Source organism: Anser anser, assembly GCF_964211835.1.
Source record: "Anser anser genome assembly, chromosome: W".
Taxonomy (NCBI): Eukaryota; Metazoa; Chordata; class Aves; order Anseriformes; family Anatidae; genus Anser; species Anser anser.
The window spans coordinates 11,485,144-11,504,165 of NC_139731.1; the positions used below are offsets into that span (position 1 = coordinate 11,485,144).

The 19,022-nt window shown below is 43.6% G+C and overlaps 1 protein-coding gene across 2 annotated transcripts in view; it reads left to right on the forward strand.

The window, feature by feature from the left end:
• LOC310888764 (CUGBP Elav-like family member 4) overlaps positions 1 to 19,022 on the forward strand; it is an 815,597-nt gene that overhangs the window by 477,310 nt on the left and 319,265 nt on the right. For both annotated transcript variants that reach the window (XM_083815832.1, XM_083815833.1), the window contains exon 3: positions 9,512 to 9,560. In XM_083815832.1, the coding sequence (XP_083671958.1) occupies positions 9,512 to 9,560 (49 nt within the window). The remainder of the gene's footprint in view (positions 1 to 9,511; positions 9,561 to 19,022) is intronic.

Below are 19,022 nucleotides of genomic sequence, written 5' to 3' on the forward strand. Positions count from 1 at the left end.
TCCAGTTAGGACAGAGTTAAGTAGCTCATAGTAGCTGGTAGGGTGCTATGTTTTGGATTAGGATGAGAAGAGCGCTGATAACATGCTGATGTTTTAATTGTTGCAGAGCAGTGTTTACACCAGGCCAAGGACTTTTCGGCTTCTTGCTCTGTCCTGCCAGCGAGCAGGCTGGGGGTGCAGCAGGAGCTGGGAGGGGACAGACCCAGGACAGCTGACCCAAACTGGCCAAAGGGGTATTCCATACCATCTGACGTCATGCTAAACAATATATAGGGGTGGCTGGCCGGGGTGGGGGGCCGGCTGCTCGGGGATAGGCTGGGCATCGGTCAGCGGGTGGTGAGCAATTGCATTGTGCATCACTTGTTTTCTTACACATTATTATTGTTAATACTATTACCATTATCACTATTATTATTATTATTGTTATTATTATTTTCCTGTCTTAATAAACTGTCTTTATCTCAACTCACAGGCTTCACTTTCCCGTTTCTCTCCCCCATCCCAGAGAGGGAGGGGGGAGGGTGAGCGAACGGCTGTGTGGTGTTTAGCTGCCAGCCGGGTTAAACCACAACATCCAGTACCAGATTCTTTGCTGGTTTTAGCACTTAAAATGTCTGGAGCTTTTTAGAGGATATAGGCATACAGGAGAGCAGAAATTGCTCAGTAGTTTCTGGAGCCATTGATCCTTCTTTTTCCAAGTGTGAATCTAACCGTAGTCAGTTTATGGCTAAGTACATTTTCCTCTTGAGACAACAATGCAGCAGGATCTGCTAGGCTCTCCGTCATCTTAACCTACTTGTCAGCCAGTTTGATAACTTTTTATTACTAAATATGTGCGCAGAGCAATTAGAATAAATCTGAACAATTATGAACTACTTCAAAAAAATTAGGAAAAAAAAAGAAAAAAGAAACCTAACAGCTTTGCTGCCCAACTGCAATTAGCCACAAATAAGGGAGGGGCAGAATCACCCCTACTGTTCTCCAAGGTAATGGAAACACTGGAGGAGAAGCATAGAGATGCTAGAAAATGAGTAGTAAAATATTTAGATATTAAATAGTAGTACTGACTAGATACAGGACATGACAACTAAAAAGCTTGCAAGTCATTCATTGCAAAGCCAAGAGATATAAGATTAATTTTTCCAATGTTTTCTAGAGAAAAGACGATGATTCAGATCTATACCTGTCTGGGATTGGGAAGAATCAGGAATAAAATTTATAATCCTTGCATCTGCAGGCTAAACCCTGACTCCAGCACAAAGGTTCAGCAGGGCTGTGGCTTTTGGCCCCAGTGTCTGAGAGCACAGAGGTGGCTATGGTCAATGATTTTTGCAGGCAAGACATGGAGGGCAGCTCTGAGAACCTTTGCATTCTGCCTGAGAGCCAGAATAGCTTTACTGGACTTGCCACAACTATTGTAGGATCCCTGTGGGGGACATCTGTCTCTGTAAAGTATGCATATTCAATTTGACCCCCATCTGCCTCTTATTTATTTGTGTTTTTTTTTTTTTAATTTATTTTTATTTTGAGGTGAGGGAGGCATCCTGTGACACTCATCAGCAAATTTTTGGTCTTTGTTAGGAAGATTTCCATTGCCATCTAAATTTCTGCTCCTTGTGATGCCTGTTTGAGCTTACCATTTCCATAGCTGCCAAACCTAAGGATAATTTCAATCCACTCAGTGGTGGTCACACAGAAAAAATATTTTGAGTAGTTCATCCCCATAGTGTTTGTATTGCTTTAAGTGACGTGGAGGAAGGGCAGGGAGAGGCTTTCAGAAGAAAATCTCAGCAGTTTCTGATCCAGTCTGCATCCCTAGCTATTAACAGGAGGGGAATATCCTCACCCTGTGCATCAGACACCCATGTCGTGTTAGGCACCACCAGTTAAGATGGTCGTGGACATCTGCTGCCCCTTTCTCCTGGGAGTAAGCAGCTCTGGGTGTAAGGGTATGTAGAAGGAGACGCCTCCTTTAAGAGTGTCTGGTCAAGGACCTTTTCCAAGGCAACAAGGGATAATTAGAAAGGGAGGCGGGATTCCAGCAGGGTTATCCGATCCAGGACTTCTAAGTGGGGAGACAATGACAAGTGACAAACCTCCCAGTCACACTAGTTGACAGGCAGGCTATCAAACTACAGGTCCACTTTGAGGAAGATTAGCGTTTGCAGCTGATAAGACATGAACCAGGGGGCCCAGATTGGGAGGGTGCAGAAACAGCAGAGCTCTGCAGCCATGGGGGACACAGCCCCTGGGCCTGGGGCCGGCTGCTGGGGGCCGAGCACCTGCATCTCCCGCAGCCTGGTGCCCTCGGGGTGTGCATGTGCATTTGCCAGCGAGCTTCAAGCTGGACCAGCCAGTGAGGAGGTGACCTGTGAAGTGGGCAAGAGGCCTGGGTCCAGGCAGGGGTGCTCGGCTGGCTGTGTCTGCTCGTATGTGAACATGGTGTGGAAGTGCTGCTGAAGGCAGCCCTTGGCTGGGCAGACCGTGTGACTGGCTGTGTCAGCGTCCTGTCTGTCCGCATGCGTCCATGTGTCTCTGGGGTACGTGCCCAGCTTTGCTACCTGCTGGGCCTGCAAAAGGGAAAGTGGCAGCCACGTCCCCCGGCCTGGGCAGAGACCCTGGTCCCCAGCACCGGGCTGGGCCCCAGCGGCTGGGCAGGAGCCGGGCTGGGCCCAAGTGGCCGGAGGAGGTGGCTGTGCTCTGCACCTCGCCTAACACCAGTGACAGTGATGGTCCCCAGTGTGATAAATTAGTAGGGGGTTTGTTCATTGTCTTCAAGGATGTAAAGAATCTGATAAGGTTTCGCAATTCACAACATTGTGATAAGGGGATTAAGCGAGTAGATAATGAGGAAGGGAGGTTGGGAAAACATCCTTGTTAAAACAAAGGATTCTGTGAAGCAACCCACCGCAAGACATCCTGTTTGCCGCTTCACGACCCCCCCCTCCCTTGAACACGAGTACAACGCGTGAAAAACAACGACCCCCAACAACGGAACGCGCAGCTTCAGAAGGCTCAACAAGTCCTGACAAGCCGGAACTTGGATGCTATAAAACAGTGACGCTGGAAAGGGAAGTTGCGTGCCGTGGTGGAGTGGAGACTCCCCAGCCGCCCAGCGCTGTTTTGCTTGTGCCTCCTTACTTAATTAATAAATTATCTTCGATGGACCAGAAAATTGCGTGGTCTCGCTTATAACAAATTTGGTGCCGTGACTCGGATGAAGGCGAATTGACTGGGAATCCCTCTAGGGAAGGCGCCCCGCCGATTTCGGTGGCCCCGGGAATGGGAAATCCTGCTCGAGCCCTTCACCGACGAACCCAAAATTAGGCACAAGGAAATAAAGCCGGTAACCCCAAGCAATCTTTGTGCACGAAGACCGAACGAAGACCCACGGGGTGGGTAAGTATAGGCCGGTGATCCTTTCGGTTGGGGTTGGTGATCCCGGAGTGCGTCTGTGTGAGACGTCCAATTGCGGACGAAGTGAGTGCGGACCCCTCAGTAGTGCGGTTCCCACATCCCGCGAGGGACTGGGCCATGACAAGGGGGAAGCGGCTGTGTGTGTGTTTGAAGGCACTCCGGAAGATGGGACAGAAGAAGAGTAAGCCTTCTGGTCCCATGGGTGGGGCAATGCCTAGTGCTAGGTTGCCCCCTATTCCCCCAGATAGCCCACTGGGGTTAATGATTAAGAATTGGAGTGATTCCCCTTTTAGGCGGGGAAAGGATAAAGTAAAAATGATTCATTATTGTGTTGAAGTTTGGGGAGGTAGGCAAATTATTGGCCCATATCTGGGTCATTTGAAGACTGGGTTTGCCAAGCCTTAAATGTTTATGTAAATGCAAAGGAACCTTTTTGTTTAGAGGGGAGCGAATATGCGAGCCTTTGGATTGGCTCAGAGAATCGAGTTAATCTGTACCCTTTAAAAGAAAAAGGAGGGGCAAAATTACAAATTGTGGAGCAAGAGATAAAGTACCTGGGTCACCAGTTAAGTAAGGGGACTAAGAAGTTAGACCCGGGCAGAATCAGTGGAATATTGGCTTTAGCATCCCCGCGAACTAAAAGGCAGGTACAGCAACTGTTAGGGTTGACCGGATACTGTAGACAATGGATAGAAGATTACAGTGGAAAGGTTAAATTTTTATATAACAAGCTGAATAAGGATGGATTACTCAAATGGACAAAAGAAGATGAGGAACGACTGAACAAGTTAAAGGAGGAACTAGTACGCCCCCCAGTGTTAAGCTTACCAGATTTAAGGAGGCCGTTTTTTTTTTTTTGGGAACAGCGCAGAAGGCACGGCATACGGAGTGCTGGCCCAAGAATGGGCAGGGAGTAAAAAAACCTGTGGCCTATTTGTCTAAATTATTGGATCCGGTTAGCCGGGGTTGGCCAAACTGTTTGCAGGTAGTGGTAGCTGCTGCCTTGTTAGTGGAAGAAGCACAGAAGATCACTTTTGGGGGGGAAATCAAAGTAATATCTCTACACAATATATGCAGGGTACTGCAACAGAAGGCAGAGAAATGGATCACTGACGCCAGATTATTAAAATATGAAGGAATTTTGATTTCCTCTCCAAAATTAACGTTAGAAACAACCTCCCTACAGAACCCTGCTCAATTTCTTTATGGGGAACCAAATGAGTCCTTAGGACATGATTGCCTCCGAAATATAGAAGAGCAAACGAAATTGAGACCTGATCTAGAGGAGGTGGAATTACCCATCGGTGAACAGATATATGTGGATGGTTCCTCGAGAGTAGTCGAGGGAAAGCGAAAATCAGGATACGCGTTAGTAAACGAGAAAACATTTGGGATAGTGGAATCTGGACCTTTGAGCCCTAGCTGGTCTGACCAAGCTTGCGAGCTATATGCCATATTGCTGGCCCTAAAATTGTTGAAAAATAAAAGCGGTACAATATATACAGATTCAAAATATGCTTATGGGGTAGTACATACATTTGGTAAAATATGGGAAGAAAGGGGGCTCATCAATTCACAAGGAAAGGGTTTAATACATCAGGAATTGATTACCCAGGTTTTACAAGCTATCAGAGAGCCCAAAGAAATTGCCGTAGTACATATAAAAGGGCATCAAAAAGGCCTCACCCCTCAGGTTAGGGGTAATAATCTAGCAGATCAGGAGGCAAAAAGGGCAGCATTAATGAGTATAAGAATTATAAGAACGAGGGAAGATTGCCCAGACTGTGGGAAATACTTAATACTTATACTTAATACTTAATATATAATAATATAACAATATATGAATAATATATAATAATGCTTAATATAATACTTAATACTGTGGGAAAGACTTAAAGGAATTTCCATGTTATGATTGCTGGAGTGAATGGGGAGTTGATGGGATTGAATGCAATTGTTCTGAGGAAGAAAGCCCGCCTTATAAACTGCTACAAGTGCGGGCCGGCTAACTCCCTGTGGTCGAATGGACCCATTCCCCTCCCCTTACTCTGTTTCACTATTACAGAAGAAGACAAGATGACACAAATGGGGGTTCGAAAAAAAAAAACGATAAAGGGAAATGGGTACTGCCTGATGGACAGGAAGTGTTACCAAAATCAGTAGCTATGAGGGTGCTACGGAGATTTCATGAACAGACGCACTGGGGAACCCAGGCATTGGTGGATCAATTTGCCACAAATTATATGTGTATAGGGATTTATAATATAGCAAAGAGGATCGTAAATGATTGTATAACTTGTCGGAGGGTAAATGCTCAACATATGAGAAAAAGGGTCCCGGGAGGACGAGAATTGGCACATCGACCTTTTGCAAAGATTCAATTAGACTTTACTGAACTTCCAAAAACGGGGCGATATAGATACTTGTTAGTTGTTGTAGACCACCTCACAAACTTTGTTGAAGCATTCCCTACGGCAAGGGCCACAGCTCAAACCGTGGTAAAGATATTATTAGAAAGCATCATACCCAGATACGGGGTAATAGAAGCAATTGACTCTGATCGAGGCCCACACTTTGTGTCAAAGGTATCCCGAGACACGATGAAGGCTCTGGGAATTAAATGGGAATATCACACTCCCTGGCATCCTCAAAGCTCTGGAAAGGTAGAACGAATGAATGGTGAAATTAAAAAGCAACTAACAAAGCTTATGATAGAGACAAAAACCTCCTGGGTGAAATGTTTACCGCTTGCACTATTGAATATCCGGACACAGCCCCGAGCCGATGTCGGAATCTCACCTTTTGAAAGGCTGTATGGTATGCCTTATGATTTAGAGATGCCATCTGATCACCCCCAGGTAGAGGATATCCAATTAAAACCTTATTTAATACAGCTTATGAACCGACGGAGGGAGTTGCAAGCGAAAGGCTTGGTGGCTAGATATAGCAATCCATAGGATACAACCTGGAGATAGGGTTCTAATTAAGACATGGAAAGAAACGTCTTTAACACCACGGTGGGGAGGCCCCTATGTTGTTTTACTTATCACAGAGACGGCTATCCGGACGGCTGAGAAGGGGTGAACGCATGCCAGTCGCGTGAAAGGACCGATCCAGAAAAGCGAATGGGAAGCGGTCGCAGGCCCTGATGACTTAAAGATCACGTTGAAACGAACTCGATAAGTATGGTCTAACTGTCTATGTATCGTAAAAAAAGGAGGAGAGGGGACCCTGTTTGATCAGAAAAAGGTCGCGGTTACCCGAGAAACTCCCCTGAAGAACACTGCTGCTGCCGAGAAGAACCTGCACCTTGTAGTTCGCTGCAACCGAACTGACAAGCGAGGCAGAGAGTGAAACGGTGGGGAATTACGTGGCCAGGTAAAGAACTCTGGAAAATGGGCCCTAGCCATTTTTTTTTGCGATACATAGTAATGGGTACGATTGTTTACACTGTTCCTGGGTCTGCGCACCCTCACAAACCTTTTAAATGGAGCCTGATTAGATGGGAAGATCACCAAGTTGTTCAGCAGATAACTACTGCTGGGGGACTGATAGGGGAGGCATCATCTATATAAAGAAGGAAGAGACTAAGAGTCCCCAACGGGTGGGACCAAATCAGAAACTGTCGGGGAGTGTTTTGAGGATTCAGCCTACACAAGCTTTTAGAATGCTACCTCCTAATAGCCCTAAACCACTGGAGGTTGCTAATAAATCAGTAAACCCGGAGTACGGGATTAGAAATGAAGGGGTGACCGGGAATAACATATGGAGAATCATGAATGCTAGTTATCAGTTGTTGAATCAACCAAATCCAGACGTGCCTAGACCTTGCTGGTTATGTCTTGATATAAGGCCCCCATATTACGACGCCATTGGGGATCTGGGAGAGACCACCCGTTCAAACGAAACCGATCCCCCACAATGCAATTGGGGAAGGGATGTAGGAATAACGTTAACGGAAGTAACTGGGAATGGCAGGTGCGTAGGCACGGTCCCTGGTGAGAAGTTCCATCTATGCAATATTACAGAAAATGCTACACAATTAGACAAAGAAAAATGGTTAATACCAGCAGATAACACCAGATGGGTATGTTCGTCTCTGGGGGTAACTCCATGCTTATCTTTGAAATTGTTCAACTCGTCTCATAATTTCTGTGTACAGGTAGTAATTATCCCAAGGATTCTATACCACTCTGAGGAATATATGTACACCCAACATACTGTGGCAGAATACCACTTAAAGAGGAGGGAGCCTATTACGGCTGTCACTTTAGTCACTCTGATGGTTCTAGGGGCTGCAGGAGCCGGAACTGGAATTACCTCTCTGGTAAAACAAAGCCAAGAATTTACCTCTCTACGCATTGCTGTAGATGAGGATTTGGCCCGCATCGAACAATCTATATCAGCTTTAGAGAAATCTGTTAGATCATTATCTGAAGTGGTGCTTCAAAATCGCAGGGGATTGGATTTGATTTTTTTGCAACAAGGAGGGCTGTGTGCAGCCCTTCGAGAGGAATGCTGTGTATATGCGGCTCATACTGGGGTAGTAAGAGACACCATGGCAAAACTGCAGGAAGGGTTAGAAAAACGAAAAAGAGAGAATGAAGCCCGCCAAAATTGGTACGAATCCTGGTTTAATTACTCGCCCTGGCTCACTACCTTACTATCAACCATAGCAGGACCTTTACTGTTGTTTATATTAGCACTGACTTTTGGACCATGTATATTCAATCGAGTAATCGCGATTGTAAAAAACCGGTTGGAGGCTGCTCATCTTATGCTTGTGCGCGTGAGATATGAATCCCTGGAGCAGGAGGAAGATGGTGCAGAGACTTTAGTGTTAAGCAAGCGAATACTCCAGAAGTTCAATGAACAAAATATGTTGGAAAAAGAAAAAGGAGGGATTGTGATAAATTAGTAGGGGGTTTGTTCATTGTCTTTAAGGATGTAAAGAATCTGATAAGGTTTCGCAATTCACAACATTGTGATAAGGGGATTAAGCGAGTAGATAATGAGGAAGGGAGGTTGGGAAAACATCCTTGTTAAAACAAAGGATTCTGTGAAGCAACCCACCGCAAGACATTCTGTTTGCCGCTTCACGACCCCCCCCTCCCTTGAACACGAGTACAACGCGTGAAAAACAACGACCCCCAACAACGGAACGCGCAGCTTCAGAAGGCTCAACAAGTCCTGACAAGCCGGAACTTGGATGCTATAAAACAGTGACGCTGGAAAGGGAAGTTGCGTGCCGTGGTGGAGTGGAGACTCCCCAGCCGCCCAGCGCTGTTTTGCTTGTGCCTGCTTACTTAATTAATAAATTATCTTCGATGGACCAGAAAATTGCGTGGTCTCGCTTATAACACCCAGTGCTTCTCTTACAGAGACAGAGCAACAGGGATAAGTCAGAGAACATAAATCATATTCACAGCACAATGGCAAGGTTTTTATATGTGCTTGTGTTCTCATGTGAGAAAGGAAAAAGACATCTGAAAAATCAAAACAGGGAGAGGTTTTGACTTGCATACTACACCCACCCTCTCAAAAAAATCCTCAACACCCAGCATTTCCATGGCATGTGGACAAGCCAGATCTAAGTCTCATTCCCCTGGTATGACTGATAGTCATACAACTGACTGTCCTACTGAGCCAGTAGCTGAGGTGGAGTTCACTTTCCCATTTTCTTTTCACCATGACAATCTCAAGAAACCTTTGCAATTAAAGTTTCACTGAAATATATGTTCTAACAAAGTACTTCTGTTCTGACACAGTGTTTCCAAAAGGAACTATTAGAAATTTAAAAAGTTACATTTAAAATTTTATGACCTGTGTGAAATGAGTCAGATCCCTCACCTGGTGTGATTCAGCAGAGCCCCTGTTAGGTAAATGAGGTGACACTGATTCACCTCAGACCAAGAAGCTGCCCAAGCAGCTTGTGCTCTGTTGTCACTTCTTTGCTTACTAATTGCTTTTTTCCCTCCTCATAGAGTCTATTCTGATGCTAACTGTGATGCACGGTAGAATACAAAGCAAGGCTCTGTATAACAAGGTTTGATTCCATTGCTAAATATCTGTCTCTCTTTGCTTTCTTTTACAGATGAACAGACCAATCCAGGTGAAACCAGCAGACAGCAAAAGCCGAGGAGGTAGTTGACTGCATTGCTTTCAGCCACAGTGCTAAGTACAATTGTCGTCTCTGGCTTCTCTCAGGCAATGTGCTGATCAATTAGTAACGTAATCACTGCCACAGAAATTCCCTCTGCAGCAAAGATTCTATTTATTAAATCTCCTTTACTTCATCTCACTTTCCTCATATTCAATTATTATCTGATTTTAAAAGGCAGGCAGGTGCCAGCGATTGCCTGGGAAACAAATAACTGCCTTGCTAAGAAGTGAAGCATCAGGCGCTGACTTAACAAAGTTTAACAGCAGTGACGGCAACATAGGTTTTTCAAACCTATGTTAGGACAAGCTGCAGAGGTGTGTAATTTCATTAGGATAAAGCAGATATTTTACGTTTTATCTGACCATGTTGTTTCTGCTTGAACTGAAGCAACTCTGTTTTTGGAAAAGTAAATTCTGAGGAGTTTTCTGCACCTTTATCAGCTTATGTGGATAAACCTGTTGTGGAAGCTGAAGACTTCTCTTAGTACCAGGGAGTTATTTAGGATTTTCACAGGTGTAGTTGGAATCAGGATCTAGTCTTTTGCTTTTCCATGCTGCATGGTGGATTTGGAAGGCTTTGCTAAGTGACCACTCAATGGATCACAAGTGATAAGGTGTTTTCTGTGAAAGGTTTTCTGACAAAACTGATTTTGTGATACTTCACCCATAAGATGGTCAGTTATGCAGGACAAGTTATTCTATTTATTTTCTTGTATCAGTACATTTCTATACATACATATATATACATATAATGACATGATACTTCTCTATCCCTGTCTCTTTGAGTGACAAAAAAGGAGAAGCTTTTGTCCGTATATGCAGTAAAAACACTAGTGCTTCTGTATCACATAAACATGGGAGTAGATTTTGTCATTTATTAATGTATGAAATGTATGAAAACTCTTTAATTTCCACCATGGACGTAAACTCTTCCTCAATTATGTGACTACTATCTTTGTGTTGGCATTAGTGGAAATCACCAGCACCAACTACTTAAAAGGAGCAAAACACCTCGCAGACAAAAGGCCCTGAAATTGTGCGCTTTTTCAGTTGAAAGCTTTGGATTCCTGTGTCAGTCTGGGGCTGAAACTCTTCAGTGACTCAAGTCATTGGAAGACTTTGTACGTAGCTTGTAGTTAAAGGGCTGGTGTCACAGAGTGGTGAAACCAGCAGGTTGGCAGAGGCTCCGTAAGGAAGGTCTGTGGTGCCGTGTAATTGCAGAGCAGGTCAAAAGCTGAATGCTGGAAAAAATGTCAGAAAACCAAGGGGTAAATATGGTGCTTTTGGAGTCCCCATAAAGTAAATTCAGGGGAATTCGGCCAGCAGTGTGCAGAAAATGTCTGACAGGCTCTGTGATGGCAAGTTCTGCTAGCAAGGGCCATAGCACACTTCTAACCTCCAACAAAGGCATGACACATAACACAGCATCGTCCAGTGGTTTTTAACAGAACGGGATTGCCCCCTTTTCCTTCCCCTCTGAAGATCTGGCTCCGTGTCTGGGTAGGCGTCAGTAAGCCATGGGCAGTTGTCAATGCAGATCTCCTGGGGAAAAGGGAAAGGCTCAGCTGCCTGGGCAAACGCAGGGACATTATGCACATTCCAGTGGAGCTCGTGCTGACAGCGAGAGTGCCTTTTGTCTATTTAATTAGACATACCAAAAAATAATAATTAGGCTGGCCAATTTGCTTAGTGCGCCTACAGGGTATGTAGCTCCCAATCACTCTTTTTTTTTTTTTTTTTAATGCAAATTACTGATAGAGAACACGTCTGGCTTTCTGGGGAGGGTTTTCAGACACTTGCGAAGAGCAGCTGCTTTAAGGAGGGGTGGTTTGAACCTCACAAGACTTGGGTGGCGGTTTGATTCCACATTATACGTCACACCAGTAGTTTCCTCTCCATTGTATTTTAGCTAATTATCTCCCCAACACACACAAACTTCATCTTTTCTCTCCCACTCTGTTCCCGTATTGCTCCTGTCGGTGGTGATCATAATGCAGGGGCCAAGCGGGTGTGCTCATCATTGGTGTGAAAGACATGTTGTCCTAATTCCCCACTGACAGGCTGCTTGTGGGCTGGTGATGTTTCAAAATGGCATGACTCAAGGACAACTATGGGAGAAAAGAACAATTGGCACCCAAGGGAGGCATTGCATGAAAACTTATGTTCTTCGTGAGCCCACTGGTTAAAGCAGACACAGCAAATAGAATGCTAAAAAGGAGGCTGTGTATCTTAGGAGCACATCAAAAGACTTCATTAGGGCTGCAACATAAAGGTCAACTTCAACAACAAAGAAACTTAAGTTGTAGCTTATTATACCCTGTCCGTGTACAGGGATGGGACATGAGAGAAGGGGGGAGCTTGGTAGATGAAGCATCTCTTCTGCACAGCACAGGTCTGCAGTCTGCTCAGAACACTTACTCTGAATACGCCTCTGTCTTTTGGCTTATGGGGAATTTTGGTGCCAGGTATTAAAGAGAGGATGCAGTGCTGTTTGAACCTGCAGCTTTCCAGGAGGCTGTTACTGGAAATGGTGAGTGGTGTTCTTGAGGAAGTGAGGTTGTGTTTTATACAAGGGCAAATACCTGCATTTTGCTGAAGCGTGAATCCTTGACTTTTCCAGTCAGTTCTCCCAAAACCCAAACCTGATAGGAGTCTGGAATTTACTCCAACAACAACGACAACAAAAAGAGATTCTGCTCAGCCTTTTTTCCCCTTTTTCTGCAGTCTGGGTTTCGCTGGTCTTTAATCCCTTCTGTGTCCTGATTCTTAGTTGAACCAAAAGTTGGTTTGTTGGCATTTAGTGTGTGTGAGCATGAATTTAGTGTATCAGACCATCTAGATTTGGGGAAAAATTCAAAATGTTGCTTGGCACAAATTTCACTCAACCCAATAAAATGGAAATACTGAGTGCCCCTTATTAGTTTTGCTGTTTTTATTATTCTGTTTGTTAATTCCCATATTGAACTAGGAGCAAGACAAAGAATGCAATCCTTTTCAATAAATCTGGCATTATTTACATTTGCCTAATCTCACAGGAACTAGAAATGAATGTATTTTCAGTACATTTCTGTTGGGAAACAGCCTAAATTAATGGGATATTTTTGCATCTTGCATTCCTGCCTGTTTGTGCGTGTGCAGATGCTCAACTGCAAAATGTTATATAGGAGTATTCTTTCTATCAAATGGTTCATGAAGCTCCAGATATCTCACCGGAAGGTCAGAGTCCTTTGACATTTTATAAAGACCTTAGCAATGATGGAATTGGTAGAACATGATAAAAAGACAAAAAATCAGAGTGTAACTCTAGTTTTATTGAGTATATCTTAAAAACTTTCGTTGGCCTTTGTGTTACACAAATTTTAGTTTGACTCCATAGAAAGTACTTTGCCATAGGTTAGGTTGTCCCATATGTTTTTAGGGGTGTAAGTTATAATTCCACATTACATTCTCAGTATATCCAGACAAATCCCAGTTAACCTGATAGAATTTTCATTTCATCATTTCTGTTGATTATTTTTCTTATTTCTTTGTCTTGTGCTCAGCTCTAAAAATAGCCTGTAGCTATCAGTGACTTAAAGTTTTGCAAACTTAGGGAAAGATCTCAAGTCTGTTTTGTGGTTTGGGGCAAAAGTTTGGAGCCATTTCTTATTTTATCCGCAATATCTCTAGCTCTCACTAGACAACTCCTGCTGCAGCTGGCAGGGTTAACCTATGAGAAACGTAGCCCCTAGGTCCCACTACCTTGTTCTGGGAGTAACATTTTTTAAAAGGAAAGGACTCTCCTGCTACTCTAGTTGCATTCCATTAGTGATGCTTAGATGTGCCATTGCCTCCACATTCCTCTCAAAGGACAAGGGAAAGTCCATAAAGGAAGGCATGCAAAGGTGCACACAGTGTGCTACTCAGGCTCAGTGGTAACCTCTCTACCCAGAAACACTTCACAGTTGTTTCTGAGTCCTTCTGTATTTTATGAAAGACATACAGCAGGTTCCTGGACTAAAGAAAATAAAAAAGCCAAAAAAATAAAAAAGTCCAAAGTGGTTTAGAGTTGAAAGGCTGCAGTGTCCTGCAGAGAGGGAGCTGAGAGATTTACAAGAGAGGCTGCAGTTCATCACATTGCAGTGTTTTCTGCATGCAAGACTTCACAAATGTACAAAATCCTTTGTGTCTGTCTGTGCTTGCAAGCAAATTTGTTTGTGTATGTTTCAGGGAAGGCATGTGCAGTGTCTTTTTATGTCTTTTTTTTTTTTCTGCTGTTTAGGGAACATGATAGCAGCTGCTGGAAGGTTTAGACTGTCATATTTCAACTGACTTGCATCATTTCTCTAGCCGTTATTCAGTGTGCAGGCTCTGAAATTATCTGCTTGGTTATGGTTTATTTCAGCTTCAAAGCAAAATGTCCACTCACTTAAAATAAGCAGCAAAACTGTGGTGCCTTGCTCATGCACTATGGTCTGTTTCTTTTTATTCCCTTCCATCAGCTTAGCAATGATGGTGGGACCAGAATGGCTTCTCTGCAGTTTCTAAGGCCTATTTTCCTTCTGGGGCAAAAGTCTGGATCTATTTCTTATTTCATCTGTGGCATTTCTAACTCTCGCTAGATCTCTGCTGCAGCTGGCAGGGCTTATCTGTGACAAACACAGCCCCAGGTCCCACTAACTGTTTGGCATTTAGCTATTTTCCATTTAAATATTCAGAATTCTGCAGCTCGTGCTGATGGCTACAACTTCTCATGAAGCTTCCTATCCAGGTACTAGCCAGATCCAGGCCTGTTTAGGTGCTGAAAATAGGCAAGTCTGGATGTCGTCAGCTCAGTTTGGCTTTACACAGCTATAACAAAGTCACATGGAATGATTTTCTTCTTCTCTGGAAATGCTTTGCAAGGAATAGGTCTGGCTGCCCAGCAGGAAGGTGTGAAGAAGTTAAGGATAAGTAAGGATATGGCATTCTTGGCAGAGCTCAGCATCTTCCCTCGTGCACGGCTGGAGGTTAGGCTATTCCAACATGTGAGAAGTCGTGACGTTTGAGACTATGCACAGATCAGAGTTTTACCTTTGTACATCTTAACTCTTTCTTATCCCTGAGCCATGTGTCTTTCCTGGCACGTTGAGCTCCTTGGAAGCCATTTTACCAGCAGTTTCCCAGTTTGTATCATTGCTGGCCTTCCTATTCCACATGCTGGAGAGAAGGATGTCTTGTTTCCAAATGGTGATCTATTCAACCCCCTTTTACATGGACTGCCCAGATTTTTCTACTCATTTTTTTCTTTTATGCTCCCCCCACCCATTCAGCGTGAGCGGGCAGACAGCACTGGCAAAAAAAACAGCGAGATAATGGGAGGGGAAAGATCCAAGCTGATTTTCCCTGAACACATTCCGAGGGCCCCCATTAACTCTGTCAACATCATCATGAGCCCAGTAGTACTCTCACCCTCACCATTTATAGCTCAAGTAGCGTGGTGTGGCACAAAGAGGGAATTGTGACAATCACACACTGCACGTGCCAGACTGCTGTGACCATGGCACTTCCCAGGATAAGACTACTGGTTGGACAGTAGCAGCTTTGGCTTCACATTTTCTGAGGCCTGGATTCAAGACCTCTGGACAAGTCATTTACTACACCCTTGCCATATTCTCCTTCCTTTCCCTCAGTGCCCACAGCAGTTTAAAAAGCATCTCTCCTTCTTTATCTTCCCTTGCAATTTTAAATGAGATTTTTAACTCCATGTCACAGCGTACTTCTAAATCCCATAGTTTCATACATCTCCTCTTCCTGAGATTTGCCCAAAATATGGTTAATCAACTGTTTTCCACCTTTCTTGCAGGAGGAATTTAAAAAAATAAAATAAAAACAACAACAAAATACAACCCACACCCAAATCCAAATATCTTCTCTTTATTAATTATGTGTTCAAGATTAAACAGCTCAGTGGTGCTGAGTTGCATTAGCTCCACATGAAGGAAAAAGAGAAGGAACAACTGTTTAAAAATAATCTAATACTATGTTAAAAATCCACTGAGAGGAGAGATGAGCTCGAGTCAAAAGGAAAAAGCAGAAGCTAGAGCCTATGCAGAAGACCTTGATATCATTCTGGGAGGCAGCCTTCTTGCCTTAGAGGCTGGGGAAGTGTCAGGACCACCAGAAGCCTTAGCACAGTATCACTGACTGGGTGGGCACCTGAGGAACGGCCGTCAGAGGTGCTGTAGTACTGGGAGGGAGAGATGTTGGTGCCTTCGAAAGCATTCGCCTCCCTGATCATCTGGTCAAGGTCTGGGGAAGAAGCTGGGCCTAGGACTGCAAGGGCTACCTTGGATATCCCATAGTTTTGAGCATCACTCTGGCATCTTCTGGCCTTTATTTCCTGGTTTCCTTCCAATGTGAACAGAGATTCACTGAGTCCAGAATCAAGAAACTCACCCAGATTTGGGAGTTTTTCCTTCCTCTCAGTCCAGGTGTAGCCACAGTCTTTGAGAGGCAGAGCTGGGCTTTAGGCCTCACTGTGTGTGACGGAGCCTCTACAGCAATGCCCAAAGCCACTGGGTGCAAAGGGAATTTGTCCACTGGTTTTCACTCCAGGCCAGAACATCTGTTAAAAACAGTGGTGTTTTTCCTTTAAACCTTATCAATCTGATAAGCCTGATCTGGAAACAGCATTTTACTACTCATGGAAGTCTTCTCTTTCTACCTGTGGATTGTCATGGGACTGATTGCAGGCAACGAGAAATGAAAAATCTCCAAGTATATTGTGGAAACTCAGGACTGCATGACCCTACTGAAAGCTGATTCCCTGTTGTGTTCACAGGGCCCTGTTTTCAAGCAGGCAGAAAGTACCAGCAGTGCTGCATGCAAATGGATCAGTTAATTCAAAGTAGCCCAGGATGAACCCATTTGTGCTCCCTTCTGTCTGGTAAAACTTCATTCTGGGGGAGAGAAAAGGCTCTGGCAGATCCTCATGTGTAGTGTTTTATATTTGATGACACTGCTGAAGGCTGATGTGCTCCACTCCGTGCTCACCTGATGAAAGAGTATAAGGGAAATCAAATTTTTGTTCACGTCTGCCCTTTCCATCGTGATTGAAATCGATGGAAGGGTGCCCATCAATAGGAACTGGAAAAGATCCACAGGACATTGTGTTCTAGCACATATAGCACAACCTTTTAAACCAAGTAGTAAGGGAATAAAAGGGGGGAGAAAAAAATAACCATATTGCACATTTTTCATAAAGCATCTTTAACCTAATAGTTTACTGACAAGAAGGAGCAGAGCCTGGAGAGAGGCTGGGGAGCTCATTGCCTTGAAGTTTTGATATCAGTTCTTTTCTCTGCAGCTGAGCTACCACACGACTTTTGATTAATTATGTAACTTTGATTCTCTTCTCACCCTTCCTACATTGCCTGCTTAGGTTATGATTTGCTTTTATTTGCTCGTTTCTTGTGGTTTGTGCCTTTGACGTTCCTACATGCTGGGCAGTCAGTGTCACAGGGTTAAGACACCAGTGAAAGTCTGTAGTTGTGCCCAAAATTATGCATACAGGGCTAAAAATCCAGTATGTTGGATAACAGGCCCCTCACACTGCTCAGTGATGTTTGGAGTTTTTTCAATAACAGAGCAAAAATGGAAGAAGTAGTGAGTGGAGAAGAGTGGAGGAAATAAAAAATGTAATCCTATTAAAAAATCCCACTTTTGTAAATACAGCTCAAGCTCCTAGGTGAACTTGGGGACACATTACAATCCTAGTATCTTTTTTTAATGTAAAGGTTGTTTGTCAATGGGTTTTTATACAGCATTAATAATACATTTATAGATATGCTCCACGATTAATTGCAAAGCATTTATGGCACTGAACAGTTAGAATGCATTATGATAATCACTCCTCATGCATTGACTTTATTTTAAAGGTTTTGCTGATCATTATAATTGGCTTGTTATTACACAGGGATATAATAACACCTCTCTGTATAGTAGTTTATAGCACATCAATAGCAAATGCATTCCCTTTACTGGAAGCAATGTGCATTTTATTAGAATATAGCTGAATAAGTGCAATCCATGTAGACAAATGAAGTTTCTAATGAACTGTCTCACAAAAGAGTTGAAATAACAAGCCATTTATTATGTATTTTTCTATTGACGAACTTGTAGTTATGGTTACATGGGCATTTCTTTCAAAAATGGTAGTTATGTTTTGCTGTTCTTTCAGAGAAGCATTTGGGGGAAAAGGAAAGTACAGGCCATTTTTCTACCTGATGTTGAGAAAAGTAAAGGGGACTAATGCTCACACCTTGCAGATTTAATTTGCTTGTTGAGACTTTCCAAGCTTGTTCCTTGCGAGTTTGGTCTGATATTCACAGGAGACCAAAATGTTGTCGCATCGAGCCCAAGCCCAGCTCCTAGAGAGGAGCTTGCCTCCTGGGTGATGCACCAACATCCCCTGCGTAGTCAACAATGCGTTAGTTATGAGGGGCTTGGTGTTGTCCCTAGTCCTGTTGGGTTTTGTTTGTTTTTGTTTGTTTGTTTGTTTCTAGTTTCTGTTTTGTGTGTGTGTTTTTTGTGTTTGTTTTTTTTTAATGTATTTTACCAAGTGATATTTTAATGAAAACACAAGCCATCCACAGGCAAGGCCTGTAACAAATCTGTCCTCCCTCCTCATGTCAAAATGCCAGTGTTGCTGGTTCCTGTACAAAACTCCAGAAGGAAGAGCCCTTAGAATACATCTGGTACAAAATATGATGTAAGAAAGAATGCCAAAGAGAAGAACTAGTACAAAAGAAACTGGAGCATCTATCAGAAAACTCAGTGGTTGCAGGTTACTTAGAATTGGTGTAACAGAGATGTTTTATAAATACTAACAGGAAATACTATGAGGTCTCCAAATTTTCTCTCCTGCATGCTATCTTTACTCTGTCTTTCAGTTCTTTCTGGCAACACAGAGTTGAATGCATCCAACACATACATAAGCAATTCATGTGGTTTTGTTTATTCATCTATCTCTAACTGTAAGCAAGGTCAGTCAAGTACCTAATCGCTTTTAAAACCCTGGTCCTAGATAAATAAGTTTGCTGTTTCCAGATGTGGTGAGTTCAAACAGTTACAGTAATGCCTGAAGTATTGCCAGGGTACAAACCGAGCCCAGCATTCGTCACGTAATGCTGTGTACCTGTTTCTTCATGACTGCCACTTGTTTACTGCATGCTTGCAAAGCCATTGACTCTTGCATAATCCAGGGTCTTTCTGGAAAGTGGTTTTTAGTGTGATGTGGGAGCTAGGAAATGCCTGGTCTACAGTCAGTACCCTCAGCTGCTGGCACAGAGATGTTACAACTGAGCAATTTAAAATAAGACGGGCTCAGCCCATCTCTCAGTGCAGACTGAGCAGTTGGCTTCAATTAGTGAGGGACTGTTTCCTTTCTTTTTAATTTTAAGGTCAGTGTTGCAGCATGATTC